The 16,252-nt window shown below is 40.9% G+C and overlaps 1 protein-coding gene across 2 annotated transcripts; it reads left to right on the top strand.

Moving 5' to 3' along the window:
- Positions 1-11: 11 nt before the first annotated feature.
- Positions 12-16,223, top strand: ehmt2 (euchromatic histone-lysine N-methyltransferase 2). 2 transcript variants are annotated; one of them, XM_085147460.1, is made up of 28 exons: positions 12-136; positions 1,535-1,604; positions 1,880-2,047; positions 2,155-2,411; positions 2,849-2,927; positions 3,036-3,118; positions 3,206-3,340; positions 3,438-3,509; positions 5,230-5,341; positions 6,091-6,174; positions 6,476-6,612; positions 7,325-7,468; positions 7,871-8,187; positions 8,289-8,522; positions 9,035-9,117; positions 9,441-9,547; positions 9,960-10,082; positions 10,190-10,291; positions 10,511-10,615; positions 10,928-11,100; positions 11,214-11,381; positions 12,220-12,364; positions 12,461-12,538; positions 12,662-12,777; positions 13,168-13,254; positions 13,355-13,433; positions 13,790-13,965; positions 14,953-16,223. In XM_085147460.1, the coding sequence occupies exons 1-28, from the start codon at positions 110-112 to the stop codon at positions 15,131-15,133; spliced, it is 3,642 nt and encodes a 1,213-aa protein (XP_085003586.1). In that variant the 5' UTR covers positions 12-109; the 3' UTR covers positions 15,134-16,223. The 2 variants fall into 2 exon arrangements, with proteins under 2 accessions (XP_085003586.1, XP_085003587.1); XM_085147461.1 differs by having other exon boundaries at positions 10,946-11,100; positions 14,953-16,221.
- Positions 16,224-16,252: the final 29 nt, after the last annotated feature.

Genomic DNA, 16,252 nt, shown 5'->3' with positions numbered 1-16,252 from the left:
CGAGTTTTAAAAAAATTAATGGGCACCACCCCCCTCCCACCATCCACCGAGGGGCGGGACTCCGGCCGTGACGCGGCACGCTCACATACGTTGACGGTCACTGGGAAACATGTCGGCTTCTGAGACAACGACAAAGGTAGCTAACGTACTGCAGCTGAAAACTGCATGCTAAAGGAATTTACGTCTATTCGTCTACCTTTAAACTCCCCAGCTTACTGATACTGCATACTGCCAAGCTCCTCTTGACTTTACATGTTGATTATAATAGCTTTTTTATTGAAACCTAGGCTGCACTGCTAGCAATGTTAGCCTGTAACAGTTTTGTGTTACCTGCAGGGTTACTCTTATCCAGATGATGTTTTGTTGCTGGTTTGTATTTACTGACCAGAAACCTTTGTAGCAATCCTCTGTATAGCAAGTATCGCACCTCGATCTGTTTTTAAGATATGTTTTTATTCGTAGTTGCTAGTTAGGAGCTTTAAGTAAATTTTGCACCAACGAGACATGGACCCCAAAAGAAATTAAGATTTTAAGCAGTCACAGTTTAAAATCCCGTTTTAAATTCACTTTTCTATTTGGTGTACTGTTGGAGTAAGGGGTTTTTCTTGGGTCGTGTGAAAAGCATGAATGGAATTACTGACTCATGGCGGCAGTTGATGTAACATAACAGAAAATTTCACCTATTGGCCGACAGGTTTATTTTGGAGAAGTGAAGGCCGAAAGTAGTGGGTTTTATTTTTTACCTAAAATAACTTTAGAATTACATTTGTGACAGTTTTGATTGTAGTGCCAAAGAACAGACACAACATTTTTGAGATGAGTGATGCTGTGATGCTCACAGTATCCTCATATCCTTGTCCTGCTGCCCCTGGTTGAGGTCCTGTGTTGTTTGTCAGTAGGAAGCGTTTCTATCAAGAGAACTTGCTGGGCCCAAAAATATTAGCATAAGGCCAGAGATGGAATGAGTGTAGTGGATACACATTTAGACCTCTAGAGTGCATGCTTTTACATGTACACTGGTGTGAAAAAGGTTGTCAAAATCCTGTAGCTAAATCCAATTGAGGTGCTGTGTCAAGACATTAAAAAGGGGGTTCATTGTGGCTGAATTTAAACAAATCCGCAAAGATGAGTGGGCTAAAATTCCTTCACAGCACTAGAAGGAGTTATTAGGTTTAGGGGCCAATACCTTTTTCACACAAGGCCATTTGGGTTTTGATTTTCCCTTAATAATAATCAGCTTAATTTAGAAACAGCATTTTGTGTTTGCTCGTGTTATTTTTGTCTTATTATTAAATTTGTTTGATCTAAAACATTTAAGTGTGACAGACATACAAAAATAAAGGAAGGGCGGCAGTACTTTTTCAAGCAACTGTATATTTTGCATGCATGCAAATATACAATATAATTTCTTTGTGTATTTATTCTACCATCTTCGAGATGGTTGAACTGCAATCATTTCATTAAATCATTGAAATAAGAACCTGTTCTATTATCAGTTTTACTCGTTTCACTTGTTTCTTGTTTTGTCCACCAGGAGCACCATGAAAATGACGAGTCAAAAACATCAGAGGAGTCATTAGCTGGGTCAAGTCAAACAAAGGAAGGTAAATCACCAGCTGGTTTATGCAGATTATGTTAATATTTTAAATATATTGGAAGACATTGTATTGGTTTGCAATTAAATGCCCCGTGAATGCCATTTGATCTCATATGAGTACAGTGAATTGTCATATTAAAGAAATCCGACTGGGATGTTTTGAGATTTATGACATGCTGCACATCATTACACTACCATCAAGCGGCAGATTGTAGCATTATGCCCAAGAAATGATTTCTCCTTGATAAACTTTAAAATTCTTGCACTCCGGATATTCCTCAGATAATGCAGCCTCCACCTCATCTGCTGCTGCCACCAAGACGGAGCCCATGGGTGTTATCTCATCACTGTTGTCGTCCCAGCAGCCCGGGAAGGATGCTTCCACAGTCAGAGAGGAAGGAGAACAATGGTCCCCTGCTGCCTCCCCCCAGAACAAACCTGCTGCTACAGGTGAGCTCAGATTAGCTGCTGTCGAAATTCTCTGAGTTGATTTCGTTGATTTAATCGGACTTAGTTTACAAACTGAGGAGATAATCTCTTTTGCTTTGTTTTGTCAGGTCACACAGCAAATTCCCTTCTTTCGACGACCTCATCGTCATTGTCGTCGTCTCCTTCCACGTCCTCGACTTTGTCTCCTGGTCGAGCAAAGATGAGCGTTTCAGGGCCTGGTAGCAGTAAATCTGTCCTTCCACCTGGTCCTCCATCCTCCTCCTCTTCTTCCTCTACAACAGCTGCTTCTTCTCCATCTGTCTCCCCTGCACCACCCAAGATCCATCGGGCGCGAAAGACCATGAACAGGCCTCCACCAGGGCAGGTGAGAGAGGAGCTACTCCTATTTGGTATGAATCATATTTGGTAAATTTCTTTTGATTCTTGAGTTTTCATGATTTATTATCTGGATTTCTACCAGTTGTTAGAGGTGCTTATTGTAAGTTATTGTGTTTTAAAAATTACTTTAAACCTTTCAAAATGACCTAAAGCTGTCAAGAATTTAAATGCCTGTGGAGAAATCCCTGCTATGTGTTTAACGGGGTTTAAAACTTGAGGAAATTGGATATCATTTAGGAAAACAATGATATTTTTGTTCCTTTCCAGATTGATAAGCATATCTGGACAGTGTTCCTAAACTCGGAAAGGATCAAAAGGATATTTGTACTTTCGGTTTCTGCTTCCATCACAAGTTTGGTCTTAAATTGCATTTAAAATGATATTAATATACCTGCAAACACTCTGGCTAATTTTTCTCCTCAGATCAGTCAAATTGAGGGACCTGTTGCATCTGTGACTCCTTCAGGATCCTCAGCCAGCCTTTCTTCTCACTCTGAACCTGGTCAGTAGGTCTAAACTCACAGTAAATGAGTTAAATGAGCATTAACTACTGCTTTACTTTAAAACTAAGCCTTGTTATGGTTTGTATCACATTGTTTTGCTTCTAAAGTTGCAAAGAGGAGGAGGCTGGATCCTTTATCAGACAGCACACCTGAGAGATCTGAAAGTGTTTCCGATAACGCTCATACTGAGGTGAGACACTTGTTTTGGTTTTTTTTTTTGGTTTAAATAACAGTTGTTTGTGGTCCATTTCATATCTGTCTCTCATCCTACTTTCAGGAAGGAAGCTCATTCCATAAAAAAGCAGAGTCTGAAATTGCACCTGGAAAGAACATCAGCTCCGTGGGGAAGTCCGCAGAGGAAGTAGGCGAGAGAATTCAGATTTCTAGTCCGTCCAGGCGAGATTCTGAAAAGGTTTGAAGCCATCAAAAGTAAACCCACATTACACTGCTACAGTGTGTTTATGAGCCAAACTAAAGTAAACTAAGCTTCTTTTTTTTTTTCTTTACAGTTTGAAGATGGTGAAGAAGAAACAAGACAGCGAGCTAAAGACACAGAGAGGCCAGTAAACACCTCGGATCACGTGAGTAGCTTCTTGGCTTGATATTTGCTTTCTTGTTAGATACTTCTTTCCTCATTTTTCTATTAACTTCCTGTTTTATTACTGTATTTACACCTGTACATGTGACTCTAGCCAGCATGGCCATGCATGTACTCTAGATATGCAGGGTTATCTACAGTGGCTTGCAAAAGTATTCAGCCCCCTTGAACTTTCCCACATTTTGTCACATTACAGCCACAAACATGAATCAATTTTATTGGAATTCCACGTGAAAGACCAATACATAGTGCTGTACACGTGAGAAGTGGAACAAAAATCATACATGATTCCAAACATTTTTTACAAATAAATAACTGCAAATTGGGGTGTGTGTAATTATTCAGCCCGCTTTGGTCTGAGTGCAGTCAGTTGCCCATAGACATTACCTGATGAGTGCTAATGACTAAATAGAGTGCACCTGTGTGTAATCTAATGTCAGTACAAATACAGCTGCTCTGTGACAGCCTCAGAGGTTGTCTAAGAGAATATTGGGAGCAACACCACCACAAAGTCCAAATAACACACCAGACAGGTCAGAGATAAAGTTACTGAGCAATTTAAAGCAGGCTTAGGCTACAAAAAGATTTCCCAAGTCTTGAACATCCCACGGAGCACTGTTCAAGCCATCATTCAGAAATGAAAGGAGTATGGCACAACTGTAAACCTACCAAGACAAGGCCGTCCACCTAAACTCACAGGCCGAACAAGGAGAGCGCTGATCAGAAATGCAGCCAAGAGGCCCATGGTGACTCTGGACGAGCTGCAGAGATCTACAGCTCAGGTGGGGGAATCTGTCCATAGGACAACTATTAGTCGTGCACTGCACAAAGTTGGCCTTTATGGAAGAGTGGCAATAAGACGGCCATTGTTAACAGAAACCCATAAGAAGTCCCGTTTGCAGTTTGCCACAAGCCATGTGGGGGACACAGCAAACATGTGGAAGAAGGTTCTCTGGTCAGATGAGACCAAAATGCAAAACGCTATGTGTGGCGGAAAACTAACACTGCACATCACTCTGAACACACCATCCCCACTGTCAAATATGGTGGTGGCTGCATCATGCTCTGGGGGTGCTTCTCTTCAGCAGGTGTACACCACTTTGTATTGGTCTTTCATGTGGAATTCCAATAAAATTGATTCATGTTTGTGGCTATAATGTGATAAAATGTGGGAAAGTTCAAGGGGGCCGAATACTTTTGCAAGCCACTGTACGTGTCGTGACAAATGTCTTTAGCTCAAATAAGCCATCAATAAGTTGCAGCGGGATCATTATTAAGGAGTTGGTCCATGAAGATGCTGACACACTCAATATGTGCCATTAGACACTACTTCATGTTTAAAGTTGCTGTCTTGTCAGTAAACTGAGGAATTTGTACTTTTAAGGTAGGCGTATTTTGTTAATTTCAATCCCATATATTTGTTCTTGGACTCTGTAAAAGTCATTTTGCAAACTATAAGAGAATCCATGGATGCAGCTCTTCATTTTATCCACCAGCAAGCTGTTTTAGCTCCTATTAAGTCAGCTTTCTTCTGATTGGCTGCTCTTCGTATAAAGTCTTTTATCTTTAAACTTTAACAACCTCAAAAATGCAAACTTTGGAGTTTTAAAATAATCAGCCACTACTTAAAAACCCCACTATTTCACAAATGTTATATTTTTATATTCAGATGTTTATTTTTTTTCTTTTTCTTTTACTTGCAGAGTTCAGAGCCTAAAACACAGAGAGTGGTCAGAGAGAGCGAAGAGTCTTTGTGGCCACTGTCCGATCAGGACAAAGAGAGAAACGCGGCTGACGTCGTGGAGACAGAGGGAGGTGAGTGATGTCATCTACTTCCTACTCTCTGAACCACACTTATCTGTCAAAGAGATTGGTAACCTGAAACACGCTCCTTGCAATAAGAATTTTTTTTAAAAGCAAATTGGTCACAATGAAAAAACAATGTGCCGCACACATTCGTACATCACTTTTGTATGCATAGAGGGTTTTAGTCGTTTATAATACACATCAATGCATGCATGTGGAAGGATTTAGAGTCAGTATCTTGCCCAAGGACATTTGCATACTGGAAAAGTTGTGACAAAAACCACCAACCTGTCGGTTAGTGAAAATGAACATGAAGCAAAAAGCCAGAGAAACATTTTGTGTTGCCCATTTGTTACACATTGGCATTAAGTGAAAAGTTAAAAAGATCATAGAAATGATCTAAGACAGCTGTCAGATAATGCATAGAGTAGGCCGTCATCACAAACAGGACATATACGTAAAGAAAAGGTCTAAAGGACACCACTGCCACCTCAACCAGGACCTAAACACTCTTGTGAAGAAGAATCCTGTGTCCAGACTCACAAAGATGCCACCCGCAGACTCAGAGCTGTAATTAGAACCAAAGGTGTCTCTGAAAACATATTTGTTTTCTGCTGATCAGTGAGAAAAGGCCTAAATGGCCTTTTCAAATTTCAGTGTTGTAAAGCATTAAAAGCTGTGTAGCATGAGTGAAGAGCATCATGTTCCAGTTCCTTTTAGTGCTTATAGTTTTTTTGGGTTTGGTTTGTCCACGGCAGGAAGGTCTGCAGATTACACAGAGGTTCCCTTGGGTGCTCTGGACATCGCTGCTGCTGATAGTCTGACACTTTCTCCTCATCCGGGTAGGTGTAAGATGGATGTGTCGCTCTAAAGTAGATTATACAGGGGCAATAAAGTGGTGTTTACCTTTAATGATGCACTCTATTGCTTTAGTTGTACTGAGCAGTTCAATTAGAGCAGTAGAACAGTTACTTAACAGAGTGGAATTAATTTCCTTTAAAAAAGATTTATATTGGATGACACCAAAATCACCCAATTATATTTTTCAAACCCAAGTATTGTCTTCTGTAACAGTTGAGGTTTAGATGACTTTAATGTTAACTGTTAAATCACAAGTCAAACCCTGCCCCTCCACTTTTGCAGATGGAAGTGATGCAGGAGACACGGAGCGGCTGGAAGAGCTCCCCCTGTGCAGCTGCAGGATGGAGGCTCCTCGGGTGGACAGCACCAGCCACCGTGTCAGCAGACAGTGCATGGCCACTGAGAGCATCGATGGAGAGGTTTGTCCCTGTGTTTGCTCCTGTGTTTGCTCTCTGTGTTTACCCTGCAGGTGGTTACTTTTCATTTTATAACATACAGTATTAATTGATTTCTTTAGCTCTGTGTGAGGTAAAGTATTCAACATTGGAAGACTTTTTATTTTTTTTAATTCTCAGTTTACTACATGTACAGATGCATTCAGGAGAATCAAAAGACTGTTTCTCTCTCACCTTATTATAAAGAAGTATTTAGAAAAAATCTGAGCATTTCAGGGAACGTATAAAACTCAAACCTATGTACACTATGATAGCAGTGCGAGATATAAATCAATAGAGCTGTGTACAAGGACAGTACTGAAAATGCATGCGTTATGTGTGTAGGGGTAAAAGAAAAGCCGATGAAAGCTGGATTTAAGATCAAGGGTAACTTTGATGTGGGAAAAAATTTGGACGAATTTGGATCAAATATATGCCTTTCATCTGGTTCCAGCATTACAGCACATTACTTTCTCTTTAGCAGTTATTGTTATACAGCTGGGAAGTGCAAACAAAAATATGACCTAATAATTGTTCATAGTTTTTTTCTCTATCATTCTCATTGCCTGTAAAACTGTGTAAAATGCAGTAGATGTCATTTTTTTATGGCAATAACATCTTAAAAATATTTAATCTAACTCAGTAAAGGTTTCAGAAATCCTGGAGTTCATTTTTTTTCTCCTGTTGTGTTTGTCAGCTGCGAGCTTGCACCAATCGGACTATTAAGGGGGAGACCATGAGGCCGTCCAGTCGGGTTCCCCTGATGGTGCTTTGTGACGTCCATCGCTCACACATGGTCAAACACCACTGCTGTCCCGGCTGTGGATATTTCTGTATAGCGGTAAGTGTTAAAACCACCTGCTTTCATATTTGAAGACTCTAGAGTGTCTATCAAATGTAGTTTTGGCATCTTCTTACACAACAACCTGCGAGAATGTAGCTCAAGTTTGTTCCTGTAGAGTTTTACACGTGAACTGAAACCAAAGGAAGTTGTTTACAGAACTTTAGACTTTTTAGATATTTCTTTAGTTCTTATTTCTCCTTCTCAGTTTTCCTGTATATCGTCTCTGATAATGGTCTTTGTCCTCTTTTTCTCCCTTCTCTCTTCTTGTTTATGCTTTTCTTCATCTGCCTCATTATATTCTGTGCAGTAGACTTGTTTTTCCTCTTTGATATCTTTTTTTTTTTTTTTTTTTTTTAAACATATCTGGTTTTATTCTTCTGCTTTATGCTCCTCTTTCAGGGCACATTTCTTGAGTGCTGCCCAGACCAGCGCATAGCTCACCGTTTCCACCGGGGGTGTGTGACGGTGCTGGGCGGCGGGCGCAGCAGAGCAAATGGCGGAGGCATGCTTTTCTGTCCCCATTGTGGCGAAGATGCCTCCGAGGCACAGGAGGTCACTATCCGGTCGTTCGGCACAGCCTCCGCAACTACGGTCGTCACCATGTCTGCTTCCTCCACCACCACACCGTCTCTGCCACCATCTGTCCCCACGGGACCCTCTCTCACAGCCTCCACAGGTGGGATGAAGGATGGGAAGATGCCCGAAAGACCTGTCAGGTAAGGCTAAATGACATGGGAAATGTCAGAATTTAAAATGTGTTTTTTTTTGTTTGTTTTTTTTTTTCATTTTTTGCTTCCATACTTTCCTGTCTTTTCAGTGCTCGTATGCGTAGTCACGGCTTGGTAACACCTGCAGTAGAGCAGCAGCAGCCTCCTCAACCTGTAGCCTCAGCTGCAACTGCAACCACCGTCCCCCCAGCAGAGGAGGGCGTGGACAGCGTAGGACCTTCGCTCTGCATGCCAAATGGGAAGCCAGTCAGCCCAAGTGCACTTCCACCTGGTCCCAGTAGGGCGGCGCTGCAGAAAGCCATTCTCACACAGGACACAGAGAGGTTGGATACTTAATTTGATTTAAGTTGAATTATTTTCAGCTCCATCTGGTTAAAGAGCTGAATACCAGGCTGAAGCAGGTTTAGTTTCAGCTTTTGAGCTTCATTTGTTTCCTTAAAATATACACACAGCTCTCTTTTTATATTTTTTCCCCAAGCAGAGCATTCCTGTCATCTTCTGAAATCTCTTCATCTGTTTTCACAAGTGAACTTGGGGTTGGGCTTTATTCCACAGAGGTGCAAACTCAAATGTAGTATTCGCTAACGATAAATGCACCACCCTGTTATCTGCTCTGTGCACACATCAGTGTTCAGGGTTGTAGTGTGTGTAAAAACTGCTTTAAACTTGCACAGAAAGATGACACATTGCTCTAAATGTAGGCACAAACATCTTCCATCGCTGTTTGCTCAAAATCTTCCAAGAAAGTGGCTAATTACAAATGGCTTTCTCTGAAAAACTAAATCGCTGGTTGTTTTGAGGCCAAATTGGTAAATTACTGCTTTTCATTTGCCAGGAGGAAGAAACTGAGGTTCCACCCTCGTCAGCTCTACCCTGCCGCCAAGCAAGGAGAGGTGCAGAGAGTCCTGCTCATGCTCAGTGAGTGGCGAGAACTGCAGCGCTTCCACTGTGCTCCTTTATATTTCGACTTGTATACTTTGACAAAAATGGTTGTTGCCTGTTCTTTTAATAGGTATTCATCATGATAGAGTTCATTATGTAATCAGCTTACAATCAGTTTAAATTCCATAATCAAAGAAAATGTTACATATGACCACACTAAAGAAAATAAACAGGCAAGTGGTGTTACTCCATCACATCACATCTAAACTATTGCCCTGAAATCTTCAGAGTGAAAAGAAAGCAAACACATGACCACTAGTTATCTATTAAGTGTGTGTGTGTGTGTGTGTGTGTCCCAGTGGAGGGTATCGATCCAACGTACCAGCCGGACTCTCAGAACAGGCGCTCCGCTCTTCACGCTGCAGCTCAGAGAGGTCTGCTGGAAGTCTGCTACATGCTGATACAGGTGAGAAATGAATCGCCTGGTTACACTTGTCTTTGCTTCTTTCATCTCTGGATGTGAGTTTACTTGTTTTCTATGAGGCTGCAAATAGAGCTTACTTTTGAAATTTCAAAATTAGTATAGTTTGTATAGTTTAGCAAGGGAAAGAAAAATCTGGCATGCTTTATAAGAATCCCAGATGAGTCATAGAGATGGTTGCTTTTTCTGATTAATGGCCCAAAACATAAAGATAACTCTTGCACTGAACCGCCTTTTTTTTTATTTCATGATGCTGTTTGCATCCGATCCTTTCAGCTCTGCATTTTCACAAACAATTAACCATTTAAAAATGAAAATGGGCACACATCATTGCTTTTAGGATGTGCCGAAATTAAAGTATTTCATTTAAATATTACACTTGATTCCACACTGACAGGCTGGTGCTCAAGTTGATGCCCAGGACAAGGACCTGAGGACTCCTCTGTTGGAGGCTATCATCAACAATCATGTTGAGGTGGCTCGCTACCTGGTCCAGAATGGCGCCTGCGTCTATCACACTGTAAGTGTCTCCAAAAAAATAACTGTGAACCATAAGAGGTTTGCTGGATATGGATTTTTTTAAAAATGTTTTTTTGTTTGTTTTTTTTTAATATCATTGTTCATCAGGAGGAGGATGGATATACTGGCCTCCACCATGCTGCCAAGCTGGGAAACCTTGAGACTGTCAACATGCTTCTGGAGACGGGGCAGGTTGATGTGAATGCACAGGTAAAGCAAGATCCTGGATGTCTATTTTAAAGGAGCAAGATAGCATTTTTGTCTGCCACTTACTTTCTCCCTATTCAATGAAAATTTCAGCCTTTTCCTGACAAGGAAATGATTTGATTAGACTTTGTAAAATACCCAGAGATTGAACCACCAACCTTCTACATGGCATATGATTCGCTCTGTTGTCCACTCCCGACTCTTCCTGTGGGCTTGTTTCAGGACAGCGGGGGCTGGACGCCGATCATCTGGGCCGCTGAGCACAAACACGTCAATGTGATCAAAGCGCTGCTGAACAGAGGAGCTGACGTCACCATCAATGATAAGGTAGCTTTCTACCATAAACTCTGCAAAAGTACACGATACAACTTCTTTGTGCAAGCAGGTGGAGTCGCTCCCTGCTTGGCTTTAGCAAGAATGCAAATTTTAGGCATTAGCCTCACTTTTAAGCCATATTAAATGTTATTGGATTTTCCTAAATTCAGATCAGGACTTTGGAGGGAGGAGTGCATCCACAGCTTAGATAATGGAAACATGTTTAAGCATTATGAAGTGATTAAACAATTTCCTAGCTCATTGGTGTGAGAGACCACATAGATGCAGTTGTATGAACATATTTCAGGTTTTTACTTTAAACAGTCACGTCTTTCCCATCAGGAGCTGAATGTGTGTCTCCACTGGGCGGCGTATGCAGGAAATGTGGATATAGCAGAGCTGGTGTTGAACGCCGGCTGCTCCCTCTCCTCTGTTAACGTACACGGAGACACACCACTCCACATCGCTGCCAGAGAGGGCTACTTGGAATGTGTTACGTGAGTTTATATACATCTGCTTTTATCCATCAACACATTTAAGGAAATTGGAGACATTTTGCTACAGTTGGCTGGACATGAACCTGTTTTCTCTGGGTTTTTGTTTTGTGCAGGTTGTTCCTGTCCAGAGGTGCAGACATAGACATCATGAACAGGGAGGGAGACACACCTCTTACATTGGCGCGAGCTGACACGCCAGTGTGGGTGTCACTCCAAATCAACAGGAAACTGCGAAGGGGAATAACCAATCGCATGCTTCGGACGGAAAGAATCATCTGCAGGTAGGTGTTTTGGCACGATAATGTGTTGTTTACATGAAAATAATCAGCAGTGCAAATTCAAGGATACAATTTCTTGCCAAGATGGATGTAAGAGCTAGTATTTGGTACTACAAAGAAGTGGAACCCCAAATACAGCGATGAAAGCTCCACTTTTATTTGGTTTTCTAAAATGTTAACAGAAACATGAAAAAAATCCCTCCTTAACTCTACCCCTAAATAAAAATACATTACTCAGATTGCATAATGAGGTATGTTATCACATTGGTTCTGTATGTTGCAATATATTTTTAATAGATGAGACTTTGAGAATTGGACTCCATTTAACCCTTTCATGCATGAACTATGATAACATCAATCCAGATTTTTTTCTTAAGTATTTTTATTCCTCTTTAGGCATGTAAAAAAGATTTTTGAACTTCATTTTTTTTTTTAAACATGTACTTTCCAAATAGTTTTTTACATGTCCACTGGCTGACCAGTGGGTAGCAGGGTATCGACTGACACATCAGTGTCCAATGTAGTGGTTTCTATGCAAGTATACCATCAACACTGACACAAATGCAAGAAAACAGCTGTTGAATAGCTGTCCACAGTAGTGACCACTATGTGTAAGTTGAAACCTATCACACTGTGTACTTAAGTCTATGCTAGGCACACCCACCATTTATCTGGCAGCTCAATGCCAGGCTCACGCCCCAAAACCATTTTATTTTTGGTATCAAGAGCCATGAGTGCATCATGTATGCTAAATGATGTGATTTATGATTAGGTCCAGGGGACTTCCCATGGTCGATCAGTGGGGAAACATGCAGATTAAGCTTTTTGCTTTGTGTGTCAGTGACATTGCACAGGGCTACGAGAACGTTCCAATCCCCTGCGTGAATTCGGTGGATGATGAAGGCTGTCCATCGGATTACAAATACGTTTCAGAAAACTGTGAAACTTCAGCAATGAACATAGACCGTAATATCACACACTTACAGGTAACTTCATTGTGTCTCCACACAACAGAACTTTTATTTTGAAAAATATATTCTTCATTTTTCCTTGTTTTTTCTGTTTTTTTCCTCCCCCTTCAGCACTGTAGTTGCACTGATGACTGCTCATCTAGCAACTGCCTCTGTGGACAGCTCAGCATCCGCTGCTGGTATGACAAGGTAACAAACTGTCTGGGGGGAAAAATACCATCATAATCATTAGCAGCAGATTTCATATGAAGTTAAATTGGCAGAGTTATACTTATTCTATCTTTTTTTTTTCACCTCTTTTTCTGTTACAAGGATCAACGGCTGCTTCAGGAGTTCAACAAAATCGAACCTCCACTAATTTTCGAATGCAACATGGCTTGCTCTTGTTATCGAACGTGCAAGAACAGGGTGGTCCAGGCAGGGATCAAGTGAGTATCAGCAATTAAAGAAGTGCATAAATCTCAGCCAGATTACATGTCAGACTACAAACCGACACAGAATAATCTTAACCTCGTGTCATCTGGAAAGATTTCTAACAAATAAACTCAACTGCTAAAGTTTTGATTGGGGGGGAAAATGATTCTTCTCTTGTGCAGTAATCAACAACCTGCTGACCATCTTTCTACATCTTGCTGAGGGCAGCAATGGTAAAGCAATAATTATTAATCACTCTGCACCTGAGTCAGTCACAGATGTTTAACAGTGCAGAGGCAGGCAGCCATGTGTTGCAAATAGCCATCACTGGCTCCCCCCCGGTTGATGAGTGTCTGCTTGATACTTCACTCTTAACCCTATTTTTTTTCCACTTTCCTCCTCAGAGTTCGTTTGCAGCTGTACAGGACAGAGAAGATGGGCTGGGGAGTTCGAGCTCTGCAGGACATTCCACAGGGAAGCTTCATCTGCGAGTAAGAGGGGAAAAAAGCCTCTGCTGGCACACACTAGGCTGCTTTTCTGTGAAAAGCTAGAGGTTAAAAAAATGAAGCTTACCTTCCTCTTTCTGCACAGATATGTTGGAGAGCTGATCTCAGATGCAGAAGCAGATGTTAGAGAGGACGACTCCTACCTATTTGACCTGGACAACAAGGTGAACCTTCTTAAATTGTGTATTTCAAAACATGGACATCATGTGGGGAAAACGGAAAGAGGGGGCACACAGCTTATTAACTGTATAATTATTAATCAAAAACTATGAAGTAAATAATTGACCAAGTCTTAATCTTGTGTTTCGAAGGTTAGGGTTTAACCCCCTTTCTTGTGTTGACACTGATTCTAAAAATATGAAGATACTTTTATCTGGTACTTTGAATTGATGATTGTGTTGTTTCTGCAGTATTTTAAATTGTATTTACTAATTTAATAGGAATAAATATGCCCATAGCAGAAATAAATGTCTGCTATGATTTCCTCAACTGTCTTAACGGTCTTTTTTTTTCTGTATAGGATGGGGAGGTGTATTGCATTGATGCCCGGTATTACGGCAACATCAGCCGCTTCATCAACCACCTGTGTGACCCAAACCTCATCCCAGTACGTGTGTTCATGCTCCATCAGGACCTGCGATTTCCTCGCATTGCCTTCTTTAGCTCCAGAGACATCCTCAGTGGGCAGGAGCTGGGGTAAGAAGTCATAAGTGCCTGGTTGGACCTTAAAGTTGTGGTCAAGAGTTTACATGCACTCATCATGGGCATGAATGTGATGGTAATTTGGGGCTTTTGATTTTAGAGCATACATATTTAATAACTTTGAAAAACAAGAATTGGATTAATCTGAGAAGAATAATTGTAGATTTACATGAGCTGGGAATGGCTGTCATAGCAGTTTTGAACAACTGCTATGACAGATCATCTATAGGTTTTCATCTATAGGTTTTCATCTTGTGAATAACTTGATCATCTTTTCAAACAACTGTGCTGTACGTAAGTACAGTGGATCTCTCTGTCACCCTCAGGTGAGAAAAAATTCTTAGGATATTTGGAAAAACACAGGAACCACCTGCAATGAACCAGAAACTCCTGGAATCCAGTCTTTAAGTGATGACATATGAACTTTGTCATCACATATGAGCTTCCGGGTTCAAACTACTCGGTTTATTAAAGCTGTTGTGTTTTTAAACATGTTTTAATGCTTTGTATCTTGTTCCGTGTAATCTGAACAAGCCCCTAAAAACAGTCGGTGATCACTGTCGGCCTCTCTCGGTTTTTATTACACAATCATTTTAAAGCTCAGTTTTTAAAACCTTACGATGTAACTACAGCCCAGCTCATGCACCTCTTATTGCGGATGGATTATCTCAGTTAATCTCCTGACTGAAGTTTGGTCCGTTTACAATCCTGCCATGCAGTTGCATTTGTCCCAAACCATCGGAAACCCTCGTGTTAACTTTTATCGAGTGGAAAAAAGTTGGCGTTCATCCTCCAGCTTCACTGTTTTTACATTATGAAAAAGGAAATTAAATTACCATAACCATACACTTGCCCATGAAAAGTGTATGTGAACTAAATTGAACACAACTGTGTGTAATTTATTTCCTGCTTAGTTGAGCCCTCTTTTCTTTCTGTTATCTGGAAATCTATTCTAATGGTCTGCTTCTGATTGGTCCTTAGGTTTGACTACGGAGATCGTTTTTGGGACATTAAGAGCAAATATTTCACCTGTCAGTGCGGCTCGGAGAAATGCAAACATTCGGCCGAAGCTATCGCCCTGGAGCAGAGCCGGCTAGCTCGGCTGGAGGCCGGCCCAGAATCAGGAGCTGACTGTGGGCTGACCATGCTAGGGAACTCTTAAACAAAAACAAAAAAAGACACTTACCCATGGGGCCTTTGGATTAACTCCTTCTGTTGCATACACTAGTAATGGAAATACATCATAGCGGGGGTATATCTTCATTCATCATTCAGTTTTATATCTAAGGTGCTGTGTGTTTTTCTACTTGAACTGCAATTTCTTTTCCTGAAGCTGTCAACAGCCACTTTATCTTGTCGAGGATTTGGGCCGGAAGATTTGTTTTACCATGTAGGAGTTTGGAGAAAGAAATGACAGAGGTCTTGTAATTCTTTACGCACAGTATTTTAACTGTAAATCATAATGTACTCATGCCTTGACACTTGTTAGCAGTCTGTCATCATGTACCAGTCATATATACAAAGATGTATTTTATACTTTTTTTTTTCTTCTTCTTTTGTTTCTCTTGTGCCAACAAGTCATTCATTTTGATACAGAGCAGTAATGGTTCGGGTGTTTACCCATGCTGGACCGAGTAAGGTTGTTTTTGATTACCATGTTAGCTTTGTTTGTTTGGGGTTTTTTTTGTTATTTTATACCTGCTGTTTACTGTCACGTAGTGTAATAAAATAACTCGTGAGTTGACTTCTGTGCTGTGGCTTTATTAAAATTAAAAATTATGGCCTACACATGTTTAAAGTCACTTGATTAATTTGTTTTATTTGTGCTCAGCCTTGAGTTTGTCGGGTTTTTGGTTTCCTAGCTTCCGTTTTAACAACAAAGGCCCTTTAGACAATAATGCAAAGCAAGAGGAGTGGGAAGCAGGACTGGGTATGATCAGATGTGAAGATTAAAGGTGGAAGTCTCACTCTGATCAAATTCAATTTCAACACAGAAGAGACTCCACACTAATGTCTACAAGTCCAATTTAAAATCACCAGTTAATCTAAGAGGCAAGACACACAGACACATAAACACAATGGCTGCAGACCTTTGCTGCCCTCTAACAAAAATGCTAGCTCCCACTGGAAGATAATAGGACACACACACACACACACGTGTCATTTATTTATTTCTTAGACAAAGCACAGCTCTGGCTCAGTGAAGGAAACACTTGTACGCATTTTAAAAACCCAACAAATCTAAACATTTTTACTAGGACTATGCACGCAATGACAAGGC

Source organism: Neolamprologus multifasciatus, chromosome 22, assembly GCF_963576455.1.
Source record: "Neolamprologus multifasciatus chromosome 22, fNeoMul1.2, whole genome shotgun sequence".
Taxonomy (NCBI): domain Eukaryota; kingdom Metazoa; phylum Chordata; class Actinopteri; order Cichliformes; family Cichlidae; genus Neolamprologus; species Neolamprologus multifasciatus.
The sequence above is the reverse complement of the archived record's forward strand: the minus strand, read 5'-3'. Positions and strand labels throughout refer to the sequence as shown.

Excerpts from the sequence above, each read along its gene's own strand:
- ehmt2 (XM_085147460.1), top strand. The coding sequence starts at position 110 with ATGTCGGCTTCTGAGACAACGACAAAG. Across the intron at positions 13,255-13,354 it reads CAGGGAAGCTTCATCTGCGA|ATATGTTGGAGAGCTGATCT; the intron begins GTAAGAGGGGAA and ends CTTTCTGCACAG. Across the intron at positions 13,434-13,789 it reads TATTTGACCTGGACAACAAG|GATGGGGAGGTGTATTGCAT; the intron begins GTGAACCTTCTT and ends TTTTCTGTATAG.